The sequence below is a fragment of the Hemitrygon akajei genome, chromosome 4 (genome assembly GCF_048418815.1).
Source record: "Hemitrygon akajei chromosome 4, sHemAka1.3, whole genome shotgun sequence".
In the NCBI taxonomy this organism is placed as follows: domain Eukaryota; kingdom Metazoa; phylum Chordata; class Chondrichthyes; order Myliobatiformes; family Dasyatidae; genus Hemitrygon; species Hemitrygon akajei.
Window position 1 is genome coordinate 10,530,861 of NC_133127.1, and position 18,438 is coordinate 10,549,298.

Here is an 18,438-nt window from a genome sequence, read left to right on the forward strand (position 1 = left end):
GCTGATTTATTCTCCTTCTCATCCCCATTCTCCTGCCGTCCCCATAACCTTTGATGCCCTGATTAATGAAGAACCTATCAACCTCTGCCTTAAATATACCCAATGACTTGGTCTCCAGAGTCAACTGTGGCAATGAATTCCACAGATTCAACAACCTCTGGCTAAAGAAGATTTTCCCCATCTCTGTTCTAAATGGACATCCCTCAATTCAGAGGCTGTGCCCTCTGATTCTAGACTCTCTCACGACAGACATCCTCTCCATATCGAATCTATCAAGGCCTTTCAATATTTGATAAGTTTCAATGAGATCCCCTCTCATTCTTCTAAACTCCAGTGAGTACAAGCCCAGATCCATCAAATGCTCCTCATATGTTAACCCTTTAATTCCTGGCAAGAGAACACTCAAGAGGAGGTGAAGGAGAATCCTAAGGGCTTCTATAGATATTTTAAGGGCAAAAAGAGACTAAGGGTCAAAATTGGTCCTTTGGAAGATCAGGGTGGTGATCTATGCAAGAATGCGAAAGCGATGAGAGAGACCTTAATGTTTTGCATCTGTATTTACGTTTCTACTTGGGGGATAGACACAGATTCTGTAACTGGAGGAAATGCAGCAGTGAGATCATGCACCCTATACAGATTACAGAGGGGATGGTGTTTCCTGTCTTGAGGCAAATTAGGGTGGATAAATCCCCAGGGCCTGGCCTGACCATGTACTCTCTCAGATTCTGAGGGAGGCAAGTATAGAAATTGCAGGGGCCCGAGCAGAAATATTTAAAATATCCCAAGCTATGGGTGAGGAGCTGGAGAATTGGAAGTTAGCTAATAGAACATAGAACAGCATAAGACCAGGACATTTGGCTCACAATGTTGAGCCAAACCAGCTAAAAATAAAACAAAACACCCAAATACTAATCCGTCCTACCTACACAACATCCATATCCCTCCATCTTCCTTACACCCATGTGCCTATCCAAACATCTCTTAAAAGCCTCTAATTTATTTGAGGCAGTCCATTCCCGGCATCCACCACCCTCTGAGTAAAAAAAACTTTCCCTTCACATCCCCCTTGAACCTGCCCTCTCTCACCCTCAATACATGCCCTCTGGTATTAGACATTTCAACCCTGGAAAACAGATACTCCCTGTCCACTCTATCTATGCCTCCAGCGCTCCATAGAAAACAACCCAAGTTTATCCAGCCTATCGTGATAGTAGATGCTCTCTAAACCAGACAGCGTGCAATACTCCAGATGTAGCCTAACCAGAGTTTTATAAAGTTGCAACATAATCTATTGAGTTTTGAATTCAATGTCTCGACTAATAGAAGCAAGCATTCCATAAGCCTTCTTAACTACAAAATCGACCTATGTAGCCACTTTCAAGGAACTACGAGCTTGGATCCTAAGATCTTTCTGCTCAGCAACAGTATGCCTTTAACAGTATAATGCCTTTTTGCATCTGCCCTACCAAGGTGTAACATTTCACATTTATCTGGGTTATACTTTATCTGCCCATATCTGCAATTGATCTACATCATGTTGTGAGTCTTCTACACTCTCCACAACTCTTAACAATCTTGGTATCACCCACAAACTTACTAACTCATCCATCTACATTTTCATCCAGGTCATCTATTACAAATAGCAGAGGTCCCAGCACAGATCCCTTGCGGACCTCCACTTATTACAGACCTCCAGCTTGAATAAGTCCCTTCAACCACTACCCTCTGTCTACCCTGCAAAACTATTTTAAACTCTCCTGAGTAGCATTACCAGATCTCTCAGCCAGGATATTGGTTCCCCTCCAGTTCAGATGCAACCAGTACACCTTGTTCTGTTGTTTAACAAAGGCTCTAAGAAAAGGCCAGGAGATTGTAGGCTGGTGAGCCTGATATGAGTAGTGGGAAAGTTATTGGAAGGTATTCTAAGGAACCGTATATATATAAGGATTTCGATAGACAGGGACTGATTAGGGACAGTCAACATGGCTTTGTACATGGTAGGCTATGTCTAACCAATCTTATCGAGTTTTTCAAGGATATTGTCTACATGGACTTTAGTGAGGTCTGTGACAAGTTCCCACATGCGAGGTTGGTCAAGAAGGTTCAGTCACTTGGCATTCAAGATGAGGTGGTAAATTAGATTAGACTTTGGTTTCACTGAAGAAGCCAGAGAGTGATAGCAGATGGTGTCTCTCCAATGGAGGCCTGTGACTATGGTGTGCTGCAGGGTTTGGTGCTAGGTCCATTGTTGTTTGTCATCTATATTAACGATCTGGATGAATATGTGGTAAACTAGATCAGCAAATTTACGGATGACACCAAAATTGGGGATGCAGTGGACAGTGAGGAATACAGTCACAGTCTGCAGTGGGATCTGGACCAGCTGGAAAAATGGGCCGAAAAATGGCAGATGGAATTCAATGCAGACAAGTGTGAGGTGTTGCACTTTGGGAGCACAAACTAGGGTTGGTCTTGCATGGGGAGTGATAGGGAACTGAGGAGTGCAGTAGAACAGAGGGATCTTGGAATATCCATATTTGTGTGAAAGTGGTGTCGCAGGCAGATAGGGTCGTAAAGCTTTTGGCATGTTGGCCTTCAGAAAGCAATGGATTGAGTACAGGAGTTGGGATGCCGTTTTGAAATTGTACAAGATGCTGGTGAGGCCTAATTTAGCGTATTCGGTCCATTTTTTGGTCACCTGCCTACAGGAAAGATGTACTGTAAATAAAATTGAAAGGGAGAATGTTGCCAGGACTTGAGGACCCGAGTTGTAGGAAAAGGTTGAATAGGTTCACAATTTTATTCTCTGGAGGGGAATAATGGGAGATTTACTAGAGATATACAAAATTATGAGGGGTATAGATGGGGGAAATGCAAGCAGGCTTTATCCACTGAGTTTGGGTAAGACTGCAACTAGAGGTCATGGGTTAAAGGTGAAAATTGAAACGTTTAAGGGGAACATGAGTGGGAACTTTTTCACTTAGAGGTTGGTGAGAGTGTGGAACAAGCTGCCAGTGCAAGTGGCGGATGTGGGTTTGAGTAATTCTGATTGGTACATGGATGAGATGGGTATGGTCCTGCTGTAGGTCAAAGGGACTAAGCAGATCAATGGTTTGGCATGGATTAGACTTGCCAAAGGACCTGTTTCTGTGCTGTAGTGTTCTATGACTCTGTAGGGAAAGAGGGGAACCAGAGGGAGGTGATGGACAGGTGAGGAGAAGGGTTGAGAGATGAATCAGAATGGGGAATGGAAAAAGAGAGAACGTGAGGTGGGAGAGGTTACCAGAAGCTGGAGAATTCAATGTTCATACTGTCAGGTTGGAGGCTACCCAGATGGAATATCAAGTGATGCTTCTCCTTTCTGAATGTGGTCTCATATTACAGTAGAGGAAGTGATGGGCATACATGTTGGTTTGGGAATGGGAAGTTGAATTCAAATGGGTTATATAACGATATAACAATTACAGCATGGAAACAGACCATCTCGGCCCTTCTAGTCCATGCCAAACACTTACACTCACCTAGTCCCACTGGCCCGCACTCAGCCCATAACCCTCCATTCCTTTCCTGTCCATTTACCTATCCAATTTTACTTTAAATGACAATACCGAACCTGCCTCTACCACTTCTACTGGAAGCTCATTCCACATAGCTACCACTCTCTGAGTAACGAAATTCCGCCTCGTGTTACCCTTAAACTTTTGCCCTCTAACTCTCAAATCATGTCCTCTTGTTTGAATCTCCCCTACTCTCGATGGATAAAGCCTATCCACGTCAACTTGATCTATCCCCCTCATTATTTTAAATACCTCTATCAAGTCCCCCCTCAACGTTCTACGCTCCAAAGAATAAAGACCTAACTTGTTCAGCCTTTCCCTGTAACTTAGGTGCTGAAACCCAGGTAACATTCCAGTAAACCTTCTCTGTACTCTCTCTATTTTGTTGACATCTTTCCTATAATTCGGTGACCAGAACTGTACACAATACTCCAATTTTGGCCTTACCAATGCCTTGTACAATTTTAACATTACATCCCAACTTCTGTACTCAATGCTCTGATTTATAAAGGCCAGCATACCGAAAGCTTTCTTCACCACCCTATCCACATGAGATTCCACCTTCAGGGAACTATGCACCATTATTCCTAGGTCACTCTGTTCTACACTTTGTCTGCAGGAAATCTGGGGGGGGGGGGAGGGGTGTGTGTGTGTGTGTGTGTGTGTGTGTGTGTGTGTGTGTGTGTGTGTGTGTGTGTGTGTGTGTGTGTGTGTGTGTGTGTGTGTGTGTGTGTGTGTGTGTGTGTGTGTGTGTGTGTGTGTGTAAAGATGAAAGATTAGCTTTATTTCTCACCTATACATCGAACCATCAGGACTTCCAGTTAAGATGGCACTACCAAATGTGTGCAACAGCTCACCGGTGGTTCAAAAGGCAAGAAATTGGACTAAAACATTACTAGTAACACCTTTTCTGAAGTAAATTGTGTTATCACCACAAACAATGAAGAGGCGAGCGAAGGCGAAGCCAATTCAAGGGGTGAACCATGCTGGTACGTTGCAGAAGGAGTGAGCCTTTTGGAGAGGAGTTCCAATGCCTGCACAACTGGCCTGGATGTGAGGTTGGATCACTCTGGGCACTGAGCTGATTTGAAGAGTTTGAGAGTGGTGTGGAAATCTGGGCCTGGTCTGAGTAACTGGGCGGTGTGGTCATGGCTGGGGCCCTTTGCAGCAGCAGCAGTTTCTGGGTCCTAACACGAGATACGATCTGCTGTTTAGACTATTTAAATACCAGCCGAGAGCCAATTTCACATGCTCTCCCACGATGTTCACTCCTCTCTCCATGGTGCCAGAGTCTTCTGCTGCAGTGGTTCCCGGGTCCTAATGCCAGGTGCAGTTCGTTATTGGGCAGTTTAAATGCCAGCCCAGATAGGCTGGGAAGACAAGGTGTCAGGATCAGAGGTGATAGCCGGTTTTGCTTGCTCTCCAAGATGGTAACTCCCCTCTCCATGGCGCTGAGGCTATGAAGACTGTCCTGGCCCCACGATGAACTGATACCGAGGCTGTGGGCCTACTCGGGGGTTCAGATCCGAGGTCTCAGCTTGGTTCAGAATGTTGTTGCTTGCTTCTATTGTTAGCATGATTTGTGTTTTTCCATTTCCCTTCCACCTCAGGTGTTGGACTTTTAATTTTTTAATTGTGTCTTTTCAGGTGTCTTGCTTTGTGGCTGCCTATAAGCAAACAAATTTCAAGTTTGTATGATTTATACATTCCTTGATTTTAAAAAGTACTTTGTAACTTGAAACTTTTAAACATGAAAACAGTGAAATGCATCATTTTTGTGCATGTGTGTGAACATATCTGTGTATGGTGTTGCTGTGTATTTAATATTTCTGTAATTATATATATATATTGATTGATTAAGTTCTTTTATTCATTTAAATAATTCATTGTGTGTTATTTGTTTAAATAAATATCTCTTAAAGTCTAACCCTATGTCTCCAATGTGAGAGGTGGAAACAGGTAAGGCCAGCCAGCAGGGCTCTGGAGAAGCTGTATAAGACAATCCCCAGTACAGTGGATACGATGGATTACAGAAACATTGATGAACTCCAACCATACCATCAACTTTGTGAGAAGAGGCTCATTATCGAGTGAGCACATGACTCACTGCAGGGAAAGTCATCAGGATCCCGCACAGCCGACAATGAAGAGGCGAGCGAAGGCGAAGCATTCTTGGAGTACTGTGTTCAATTCTGGGCACCTCACTACAGGAACAATGTGGATACTCTAGAAAGTGTGCAGAGGGGAGGTACAAGGACGATGCCTGTATTGGAGGGCGTACCTTATGAGAATAGGTTGAGTGAACTTGGCCTTTTCTCCTTGGAGCAATGAAGGATGAAAGGTGACCTGATAGAGGTGTATAAGATGATGAGAGGCATAGTTTTAAGATGCTTGGAAACAGGTACTGAGGGGATGTCAGGGGTAAATTTTTCACAGAGTGGTGGGTGTGTGGAATGCACTGCCAACAAACATGGTAGATTCAAATACCATAGGGTCCTTTGAGAGACTCTTAGATAGGTACATGGAGCTTAGAAAAATAGAGGGTTATGCGCTAGGGAAATGGTAGGCAGCTTCTAGAGTAAGTTACACGGTCAGCACGACATTACATGGGCCTGTAATGTGCTGTAGATTTCCTATGTTCAATGACAACTCTTTGGTCACCGAAGTCCATATCTACCGTGGGTACCTGAAATGTGAGCATTGAAATTGAATCCCCAAGGAATGAGGAGAAAGGTATGTCCAAAGAGCACATGGAGGAGAGATATGGAGGCTGACATTAGACAATGGGGGCACTACTGGTCCACCATTGAGAAACTGGCACAGAACAGAGAGCAATGGAAGCAGGAAGGCATCGATGGCTGATGCTCCACTGGGAGCGAAGAGCCCAAGAAAAAGAAGCATAAATAGGTGAATTACATACGTCGTCATGCTGCCACGTGACAGGTGCTCGCTTCCCTTAAGGTGAGCTCCAAGTTAGACTCACACTTTGGACTCCCGTGTCTTTAATGTTTTGAAGTTACAAAAAATAACAGTTGCGTGTATGTGTGTGTATCTGATGTGAGTGTACTTGGTGTGTGCGTGTGTGCTTGTATGTGTTTTTGTGTCCGTGTGTATGTGTGTGTGTACAAAAAAGACAGACACAGAGGTGGCAACACAATCAGTTTTATTTCTCAGTCCTTCGTATTGTACACCGAGGAAAGTTATTTCCCTCAGCATTGTTTGCGTCTGCTATATTGGTAACAAGCAAAGAAAACCTTAATTTCCCCCATTATCCATTTTTTTTTTGTAAATACTGCGTCTGTGCAAAATAAAACCCTGTGCAATTTCCAACGAATCGAACATAGAAAAATAACAAAAGGACTGGCCAGCTGGCATGTGTTACACTGGGAGGCATACATACAGAGGGAAACATGACATTAGATAATACAATGATTATGGTTAGTAACATGTCAGCAGATCTCCAGAAAACACAATATTTACGCAGTAAACCTAGCTTGTAGGCCAGGATACTATGTGTCCGCTGGACAATGTACATATACAATTTGTGAGTGCTTAGGTATTCCCTTTCTACAGGATTAAAATTATGGCTCAACTCTCCCCTCAGACCACATTGGCCTGATTCTCCACCCGACCTGGCCCACTGTAAACAGTCTTGCAAGTGAAGGCCCGATGTCAGTGAGTCTGAGAAAGCAGGACCAAGGACTGGAGGTGTGTGAGCGCGCGGAGGTGGGAGGGATGGGAAGGGGAGTGCTGATCTGTTTGCTTTTATTGTTTGAGCTCCTGTTTGTGTTGTCCTGCTGAACATGGTGAGCCTGCTATGCTGGCAACAGAATATGTGGCAACACTTGCAGGCTGCCCCCAGCACCTCCTTGGTTTGTTAATGCAGACGATGCATTTCACTGCATGTTTCGATGTACATGTGATAAATAGATCTGAAATTTGAATATAAAGAATGCTCCACCATGCTTAGGGGGAACCCGAGAGGAAACTTCTTCACTCAGAGGGTGGTGTGAGTGTGGAACGAGCTCCCAGAGCTAGTGGTGGATGCGGGGTCGATTACAACATTTAAGCTCGGGTAAGTACGTGGATGGGGGTCTGCAGTCCAGGTGCAGGTGGATGGGACCAGGTAGAAGAACAGTTTGGCTGAAGGCTCTGCTTCTGCACTGTAGCGTTCTGTCATTCTGCGACTGGGGATACAAAGACCGTAGGGTTTCCAAACGTGGGAAGAGATCACCAAATGGCCACCTCGCAAACTGCTGCAGAGTGACTGGAATCACAGGTCATTCAGACTGTGGGCACACAATGACCATTAACACACCACTTTCTGCTTTTGCATTCAAATTCCCGATTCCGAGCATTGAGAAGCTTTTATTCTCCTGATTATCTTGTTCCTACTGGCAGTCAGGCGTCCACAGCAAGATGTCACAGTGGAAGTCAATAATCAGTGGTTAGAAACTGATAATCCCCGGGACACAGTTACTGAAAACAACAACGTGAATCTCTCCGTAGCAGCGGCATTATCTTGGAGCTATTTGGCAATACTGGCACTGGAGTGTGGCTGTGTCAGGAATGGGGAGTGCGTTCAGCTATAGCCGTGCTTCATTCAGCCTCTCCCCGCTTCTCCTGAAGGCCAGGGTCCATTCCTTGCCGGCTGCCCTCATGGCTGAAGGGGTCAAACTGGTGAGCAGGTTGTTGGGACCAGGGGTGGCATCACATTCAGACCTGAATCATGAAACCAGGGCTCAGAGACACCAGACATCCTCCTGGGGAGGACGGAAGACGGAGAGGAGATCAGGGAATGTTGGAGGGAAGGAGCTGAGGGATATGGAGGGAGGGAATTGAGGGGGGGTCGGGTGGATTGAGGGATGAGGATTTGGCAAGTGGCCCTGCTGCTCGGCAGGGCATTGGCTGAAGAGTGAGGGTCCCAGATGTCCTGTGTTTGGACACCTTGCTCTGCCTTGGCGATTGAGAACCCGGTGCTTGCTGTGAAAACCGTTAAAGTGTCTGGTACCTACACTAAAGGTATATGAAAGAAAAGGTGGTAGGAAGCAAACAAAAATATCACTGTTTAAGGAGAATGGCCCATTCAGAGTGTGGTGACGGTGAAGGTACTTACAGAAGGGGTCTCCAACTCCCTCACCATGAAGTGGTGGGGGTGGGGGGGGGGGGGTTCCTTGACTCTTTTGAACAATAATCCGCAGGGCAGAAGCCAGAGATAAGGCAGACAGATGCTGTCTCTTCCAAAGAACAGGTAGTCCAAAACTAGAGGGGGCAAAGGTTTGAGGGGAAGGATTTACAGGGGACCTGAGGGCACTTGGCCAGGTACAGGGATTGGACAGGTTTAGTGGAATATGAGACAAATGTGGGGTGAAGGGGACAAGATCATTCCTACAGCCTGTCCTCCAAACAGCATCAGTGTTCAGAGATTGGGGTTCAATTCCCATTGCTGTCTGTAAGGAGTTTGTATGTTTGCAGCCACCCCCCAACTGTGTGTTGCTCTGATTTCCACCCACGTTGAAAAGACATACGGGTTAGCAGGTTAATTGGTTACAAGGGTGTAACTGGGCAGCTCATTGGGCTAGAAGGGCCTGTAACTATATAGTGAAATAGTGAATTATCTAGAGGTTGGAGGCCCAATGTCAAAGTCTGCAGGAGGGACTGGGGGCTCAGAGCTGACCTGGCACAGACAGGAACAGGCACTTTGACCTACAAATCCCTTCTGCCAATCTCTCCTGCAGTGCCTTGTGTCACTAACTGTATATCCATTGATATTAATCCAGTTCCCTCACTCCACCCCTCCGTGACCCTTCTCACCCAGTGCCATGTCACTGACTGTATCCCCCACTGACATTAATCCAGCTCCCTCAGTGACCCCCCTCTCCCAGTATTCTGTGTCACTGACTGTATCCCCACAGATGCTAATCCAGCTCCCTCACACCATCCCTCAGTGACCCCTCTCCCCCAGCACCCTGTCACTATATCCCCACTGATGTTAATCCAGCTCCCTCACACCATCCCTCAGTGACCCCTCTCCCCCAGCACCCTGTCACTGTATCCCCACTGACGTTAATCCAGTTCCCTCACACTATCCCTCAGGGAACCCTCTCCCCCAGCACGCTGTCACTGTATCCCCACTGACATTAATCCAGTTCCCTCACACTATCCCTCAGTGACCCCTCTCCCCCAGCACCCTGTGTCACTGTATCCCCACTGACGTTAATCCAGATCACTCACACTATCCCTCAGTGACCCCTCTCCCCCAGCACCCTGTCACTGTATCCCCACTGACGTTAATCCAGTTCCCTCACACTATCCCTCAGTGACCCCTCTCCCCCAGCACCCTGTCACTGTATCCCCACTGACGTTAATCCAGTTCCCTCACACTATCCCTCAGGGAACCCTCTCCCCCTGCACGCTGTCACTGTATCCCCACTGACATTAATCCAGTTCCCTCACACTATCCCTCAGTGACCCCTCTCCCCCAGCACCCTGTGTCACTGTATCCCCACTGACGTTAATCCAGATCACTCACACTATCCCTCAGTGACCCCTCTCCCCCAGCACCCTGTCACTGTATCCCCACTGACGTTAATCCAGTTCCCTCACACTATCCCTCAGTGACCCCTCTCCCCCAGCACCCTGTCACTGTATCCCCACTGACGTTAATCCAGCTCCCTCACACCATCCCTCAGCGATCCCTCTCCCCCAGCACCCTGTGTCACTGACTGTACTCTCCAGGTCTTCTGACTTAACCCGTTAAGCAGGAACGGTCTAGGACAGAATGAACTAAGTTTCAGCAGATATTTCTGGTGCGGACAAAGATTCACTGAGTCTGTAAAAAGCGTCTGTCAAAAAAATGCAACTAACCCTTAAACTTAAAACCAATCTTACTTGACAGTTGGAATCAACGAGAGGCTGCTTTGCAGAGAGGATAGGACAGGGAAGTGATCTGGGAACTTTCGGGGCATGGCCCACAGCGAGTGTCTGGTTATCTGTCCCACTGAATGATTCACCTCGGATTTACGACAGGCAAGTCTAAGCTATGTAGATGAACTTGTAGCATAGCTACAGTTCAGCATGTATGACGTCGCGGGCATCACTGAATTGTGGCTGAAAGAAGATTACAGATGGGAGCTTAATGTCCAAGAATACACATTGTATCAAAAGGACAGGCAGGTAGGCATGGCTCTGTTGGTAAAAATGAAATCAAATCATTAGAAAGAGGTGACATGGGGTTGTTATGGGTAGAGCTAAGAAACCGTAAGGGTAAAATGCTGATGGGAGTTATATACAGACCCCAAACAGTAGTAAGGATGTGGTCTACAAATTACAAAAGGAGATAGAAAATACATGCCAAAAGGGCAATGTTACAATAGTCATGGGAATTTCAATATGCAAGTAGATTGGGAAAATCAGATTGGTGCTGGATCGCAAGAGGGTGAATTTCTAGGATGGTTACAAGATGGCTTTTTAGAGCAGCTCACAGTTGAGCCCACTAGAGGAATAGCTATTCCGGACTGGATGTTGTGCAATGAACCAGATTTGATTAGAGACCTTAGGGACAAGTGATCATAATATCATCAAATTCACCCTGTCCCTTGAGAAGGAGAAGCTAAAGTTAGATGTATCAGTATTACAGTAGAGTCAAGGGAACTGCAGAGGCATGAGAGAGGAGTTGACCAGAATTGATTGGAAAAGGGCACTGGCAGGGATGACGGCAGAGCATCAATGGCAGGAATTTCTGGAAGCAATTCGGAAAACACAAGATATACACATCCCAAGAGAAAGATGTATTCTCAGGGCAAGATGACACAACTGTGGCTAACAAGAAGTCAAAGCCAACATAAAAGCCAAAGAGACGGAAAATAATAGAGCAAAAATTGGTGGGAAGCTAGAGGATTGGGATGCTTTTAAAAACCAACAGAAGGCAACTAAAAAAGTCATTTAGAAGGAAAAGGTGGAACACAATGGTATGTTAGCCAATAATATTAAAGAGGATACCAAACATTTCTTCAGGCACATAAAGGACAAAAGAGAGGCAAGAGAGGATATTGGATTGCTGGAAAATGGTACTGGAGAGGTAGTAATGGAGGACAAGGAAATGGTGGATAAGCTGAATAAGCATTTTGCATCAGACCACTGTGGAAAACACTAGCAATATGCCAGAAGTTCGAGAGTGTCAGGGGGCGGAAGTGTGTGAAGTTGCCATTACTAGGGAGAGGTTTTTGGGAAACTGAAAGATCATAAGTTAGATAAGTCACCTGGACAAAATGGTATATACCCTGCTGTTCTGAAAAAGGTGACCGAAGAGATGGTGGAGGAATTATTAATGGTCTTTCAAGAATCAATTGATTCTGGTATTGTTGCAGAGGACTGGAAAATTGCAAACGTCACTTCAATCTTCAAGAAGGGAGAGAGGCAGAAGAAAGGAACTTTCTTCTTAGGCCAGTTAGTCTGATTTTAGTGCTTGGGAAGATGTTGCAGTTGATTTTAAGGATATAGTTTTGAGTTACTTGGAGGCACATGATAAAATAGGGCAAAGTCGGCATGGTTTCCTCAAGGGAAAATCTTGTCTGACAAATCTTTTGGAATTCTTTGAACAACAAACAAATAACAAATTAGTGTATCTTGTGTACTTGGATTTTCAAAAGGTAAGGTGCCATACATGAGGCTGCTTAACAAGTTAAGAGCCCATGGTATTACAGGAAAGATACTAGCATAGGTAAAGCAGTGGCTGATTGGAAAAACAGTGGGAATAAAGGCAGCCTTTTCTGGTTGGCTTTTCAGTGACTAGTGGTGTTCCACAGGGGCCTACATCAGAACCAATCCTTTTTACGTTATGTGTCAAGACAGGGATGATGGAATTGACAGCTTTGTGGATGATATGAAGATAGGTGGAAGGGCTGGTAGTTTTGAGGAAGTAGAGAGGCCACAGAAGGTTTTAGACAGATTAGGAGAATGGCCAAAGAAGTGGCAGATGGAATAGAGTGTCGGGAAGTGTTTGGCCATGCGTTTTGGCAGAAGAAATAAAAGGGTAGACTGTTTTCTAAATGGAGAGAAAATACACAAAAACTGAAGTGCAAAGGGACTTGAGAGTGCTTGTGCAGGATTCCCTTATGATTAATTTGCAGGTTGAGTCTGTGGTGAGGAAGGCAAATGCCGTTGTTAGCATTCATTTCAAAAGAACTAGAATATAAAAGCAAGAATATAATTTTGAGGCTTTATAAAGTATTGTGTGGCCTCACTTGGAATATTGTGAGCAGTTTTGGATCCCTTATTTTAGAAATAATGTGCTGAAACTGGAGAGGGTTCAAAGGAGGTTCATGAAAAAATGATTCTGGGATTGAAAGGCTTGTCATATTGAAAGTGTTTGAAAGCTCTGGGCTTGTACTCACTGGAATTCAGAAGAATGAGGGGTGACTTGTTGAAACCTATCAAATGTTGAAAGGACTTGATAGAGTAGATGTGGAGAGGATGTTTCCTATTGGGGGGGGGGTCTAAGACCACAGCCTCAGGATAGAGGGGTGTCCTTTGAGAACAGAGAAAAGGAGGAATTTCTTTAGCCAGAGAGTGGTGAATCTGCAGGTGGCTGTGGATGCCAAGTCATTGGGTATACTTAAGGCAGAGACTGATAGATTTTTGATTAGTCAGGGCATGACAGGGAGAAGGCAGGAAATTGGAATTGAGAGGGAAAATGGATCAGCCATGAAGAAATGGTGGAGCAGAGTCAATGGGCCAAATGGCCCAATTCTGCTCCCATATCTTATGGTCATATGTTCTGCTTCACAATCCTCGTTGGGTGAATAGGTTTGTGGGGATGGTTCTGGGGAATTAGGAGTCAGGTTAGCATTTAGAGATGGGGATTGAGGGAGATAAGAGATCAGGCTGGAGTACAGGCCTCTACTCTGCACTTGAAAGCTAGGAATGCAGACGTGGGACATCGGCAGCCAGATATCTGGATAGAAGACCAGTGAGGACTGGTGCCTATCCCCAGTCAGTGAGACATTGGCAGGTTCTGGAGTCGGAATTCTGTGCGGGTTGGAAGAACGAGGGCTGATGACCCTCTGGGTTTATGAATTGGCGAGACAGGAGGCCTAGTGTTCGAAGTCCCATCTTTGGCAAGTCCAAAGTTTGAAGTGTAGTGTTTGATGACGGGCGGGTTCTGGGGTAAGTGTCAAGGATCAAGGCCTGAGGATCAAATTGGAAGACCAGAAGACGGGCCGCTAGGCCAGAACGTGAGTCTACGAATCACCGTGGGTCCTGTGGGGAAGCTGAAGGCCTAATGTCTGCAAGTCTGAGTCCACTGGAGGCTGGAGGGTGAAGATGGCCTCTCCTGGAGTTGGAGGACTGTGTGTGTGCTTGGATGGGAGGAGGCACGGGGTTGGTTTAGCTGTTGTTGTTTTGTTGCTTGTCGTGCTCTGTTCTGTTCTGTTCTGTTCTGTTCGGTGTTGTTCTGCCAGACATTGTTAGCATGCTATGTTGGCTCCAGAATGTTTGGTGGCACTTGCGGGCTGCCCACCAGCACATCCTTGGGTATGATGGCTGTTAATGCAAATGATGCATTTCACTGTATGCTTCGATGTTCACGTGATGAGTAAGTTTGCATCCTGAATCTTGAACGTAAAGAACGTTCCACTGTGCGTCTGACCCCATGCTGTCTGCGTACAGGTCCGACAGCGCGGTGCGTGTCTAAGGAGTTCAGTAACTGAGAAGTTGCTTATTCCGTCACGCGTGCATTGAAAGACAGTTTGCAACTTCCCACAATGCAACAGAGAAGAATTTGCCAAGAACTTGTTGCCCTTTGAGCGATGGACTGGTCTCCACTTCTGTGGATGGGAATTGCCCTGAATCCGACATAATGTCCAGATGAGACAGAGGGAGGGAGGGAGGGGTATGGACGGAGAGAGGTAGGGGGGGCTCAGAGCGTAGATTCAAGAGTGGTGGGACATGCTGCTGATCAGACTCCTGAGTTGCTTCGCCACTGTGTCGATGAGCTTCTGCTTGTCCCGTTCGTTCTTGCGGAACTGCGCAAAGACGTTGTTCTTCCTGCTCGTGTCTCTCATCCTGCAAGGGGAATATGACAGGTGGTTAAATGTTTGAAGTGATTCACGTTGGAAGGTTGAATTTCAAGGCAGAATAGTTAACAACTTGAATTCAGCATAAAATAATTAAAATTAGTCATGGCTACTGCTGCAAGAGATTGATGTGGAGAGGGTGCTTCCAATACTGGTGGTATCTAGGACCAGCCTCAGAATATAAGGTTGTTCATTTAGAACAGAGATAAAGAAGAATTTCTTCAGACAGAGGGTGATGAATCTGTGGAATGACTGTGGAGGACAGATGGCTGTGGAGGTAAAGGTATCCATGTCGTTGGGTATATTTAAAGCAGAGGTTGATAGGTTCTCGGTTAGTAAGGAGACTGGTTGTCTTCCCTGTTGATGCGATTTTCATTGATTCTATTATGGTTTTTGCATTTACTGAGAATTCCCGCAAGAAAATTAATCTCAGGTTTGTACATGGTGACCTATATGTACTTAAACGATAAATGTACTTTGAACTTTGACATCAAAAGTTATGGGGAAAGGCAGGAGAATAGGGTGGAGAGGGATAAAAGATCTGCTATGATAGTATGATGGAGTAGACTTGATGGGCTGAATGGCCTAATTCAGCTCCTATGTCTTATGGTCTTGTGGAGAAGTTCTAGTTTCTGATAAGAGTTGGAAACAACCAACCAAAAAGCAACAACACAGAATGGGACAGCAAGGTAAGTGGCTATTCCTAGTGGGAATAGAGAGGGCAGAAGTATAGGATTAGGCCATTTAGTCCCTCATACCAACATTCCACTAATCCATGTTGGATCTGCCTGATTACCTCCACCCATCAATTTCCAATATTCGTTAGAACCCTTGAATGATAGTATCAGAGAAATACTGTGGAGTAAGAAATTGTAATTCCTTGTCTTATTCAAATTATGTATATTTTTGTAACTTACAGTAATTTTAAATGTCTTCCACTGTACAGCTGCCAAAATACAACAAATTTCATGACACATGCTGTAAGTTGATAGGCTGGTTAAGAAGGTGTATGGTGTGTTGGCCTTCGTTGCGGGATTGAGTTCAAGAGCCACGACGTAACATTGCAGCTCTATAAATCCCTGGCTAGACAATACTTGGAATATTGGGTTCAGTTCTGGTCACCTCATTATAGGAAGGATAGGGAAACTTTCAACTAGCACAGAGGAGACTTACCAGGATCCTGCCTGGATTACAGAGCAGGTCCTTTAAGACCATAAGACCATAAGGAGCAGAATTAGGCCATTCTTTTCATCCCATCGAGTTTGCTCCACCATTCAATCATGGCTGATCCATTTCCCTTTCAGCCCCATTCTCCCACCTTCTCTCCATAATTTCTCATGCTCTAACTTAATAAGAATCTATCAACCTTGACCTTAAATGCACCCACCGACCTGGTGTCCTCATCTGCCTGCGACAACGAAGATAGAAGATTATTATGAAGATAGTTTGAGCAAGCTAGGGATTTTCTCTTTGGAGTGAAGAAGAGTGAGAAGCAATGATAGAGGTATATAAGATGATAAGAGGCATAGATTGAATTGATAGCCAAAGATATTTTCTCAGGGCTGAAATGGCTAATGCCAGCGAGCATAATTTTAAGGGGATTGGAGGAAAGCATAGGGGAAGATATCAGAGAAAGGTTCTTTACTCAGAGAGTGGTGGGTACGTGTAATGTCCTACTAGGGATGGCATTATAGGCACATGGATGTTAGAAAAATGAAGGGCTATGTTCGGAGGAAAGGGTTAAATGGATCTTCAAGGTTGGCACAACATTGTGGGCCAAAGGGCTTGTACTATGTTGTCACGTTCTACAAACATTTGTATGTTTTATGTCCTAACTGAGACTATCCCTGTGCTAAACTGCCAGACCACATATTCTAATCAACTGTCCCAAAATTAAATTTGAGAAACTGTATGGCTTAGCAATGCATTTATCTTTGAAGAGGTTGAAAATCAAGCTGCAAAGTAAATTCCTCAACTTTATCTGCTCTGCACTACTCATCTTTTTTTTCCATCTTTTTCTTTTGGCCTTTTTTATCTAATTTGGTAGTTTTAAAGATTAGCTTTTGTATGTTCTCCCATGATCCCATGGGGTTTCCTCCCACATTCCAAAGACGTATGGTTAGGCAACTTGTGGGCTGGGAGCGTGGCGAAATTTGCAGGCTACTCCTTCCACAAGCTTCGGATTGTGTTGGTTGTTGACATAAACGATACATTCCACTGAGTATTTCGATGTGTCAATGTACATGTGACAAATAAAGACTATCTCTTAATCTTTCTTTAGACATTCAACTGTGCTGTACTGTTTTATGTTCTATATTTATAAATGAAATGCGCTGTTTGCGTCAACAACCAACACACACCCTCTTCTTGCTATTACCATTGGGGAGGAGGTACGGAAACAGAATTGATATTGCTTTAATTTTATTGCATGTACTGTAGTACAGTGAAAAGCTTTTTCTGCATAATGTTCAGAGATGATACATTATACAAGACACACACTCAATGTTTCAGAAACAGGTTCTTCCCTTCCAACATCAGATTTCTGAACGGTCCATAAACCCATGAACATTGTCTCACTATTTATTTTCAAAAACTATTATAATTTTTCCATATTTGTACAGATCTGCTGCCACAAAACAACAGATTTCTCAACATAAATCAATAATAAACCTGATTCTGATTCTAATTCTTATTTTAATTCTGATTCTGATCCTGATTGTAATTCTGATTCTAATTCTGATACTGATTCTGATTCTATTTCTGATTCTGATAGGGCAAGACGTTCGCAGGGTGGTTAATGTATCGCTTCACAGCAACCAGTTTTAAGATTTTGGTTCAATTTCTGACACTAAGGAGTTTGTACATTCTACCCATGACTGTGTGGGTTTCCTCGAGGTGCTCCAGTTTCCTCCCACGTGAGGAAACCCTCACGTTTCCTCCAAGACGTGAGGGTTAGAGTTTGTAAGTTGTGGGCACGCTATGTTGGTGCTGGAAACATGTTGACACTTGTGGGCTGCCTAGTACAATCCTCGCTGACTGGATTTGACACGAATGATACACTTCACTGTGTGTTTCGATGCACATGTGACAAATAAAGTTAATTTTTAATCTTTAATCTTTCTTTGATTCTGATCCTGATTTTCAAATAAGCTTAGCTGAAAGATCGATAAAGTCTCACAGCTGCAGGATCATATTGTCTAAAATGGTCTTTACTACCTGTGGTTCCCACTGGCTCTTGAAGGCAGAGGTGTGACATTATAGAGTTTTAAAAAACGTGAAATTGAATGGTCACAGGGTAGTGGAGTCTAACACGACAAGGCATTGCTTCAAGGTGAGAGGGGACATATTATAGAGGGCATAACCTCTTCTTATGCTACCGTCAAGGATCACGCTCACGTCGTCATTCCTCATTCACCTCGTATTCATCACCATCTCCAGTCACCGTCCTTAGCTATATCTCTTGCAATTCATAGTTCTTTAAAAATAATTATGCATTGCAAAGTACTGCTGCTGCTGCAAAACAACAAATTTCATGGCAGTGATACTAAACCTGATTCTGATTCTGACAGAAAGGAACCTGAAGGGTGACTTTTTCACCCAGAGTGTGATATATAAATGCAATGAACTGAGGTAGGTACAATTATATTTAAAAGAAGCTTGGACAGGTATATAGATAGGAGAAGTTTAGAGCAGGAGTTCCTGACCTGAGGTCCCTAGGCCCCTTACTTAATGGTATTGGTCCATAGCATAAAAAAAGCCCTGGAACCCCTGGTTTAGTGGGATCTGCAGCAAAGGGGAAGAAATAG

The 18,438-nt window shown here is 44.6% G+C and overlaps 1 protein-coding gene across 2 annotated transcripts in view; it reads right to left on the bottom strand.

Annotated features, from left to right (window-relative positions):
- Positions 1-6,703: 6,703 nt before the first annotated feature.
- Positions 6,704-18,438, bottom strand: part of LOC140726121 (exocyst complex component 6B-like) — an 835,898-nt gene continuing 824,163 nt past the window's right edge. For both annotated transcript variants that reach the window (XM_073042078.1, XM_073042079.1), the window contains one exon: positions 6,704-14,621. In XM_073042078.1, the coding sequence (XP_072898179.1) occupies positions 14,489-14,621 (133 nt within the window). In that variant the 3' untranslated portion in view covers positions 6,704-14,488. The remainder of the gene's footprint in view (positions 14,622-18,438) is intronic.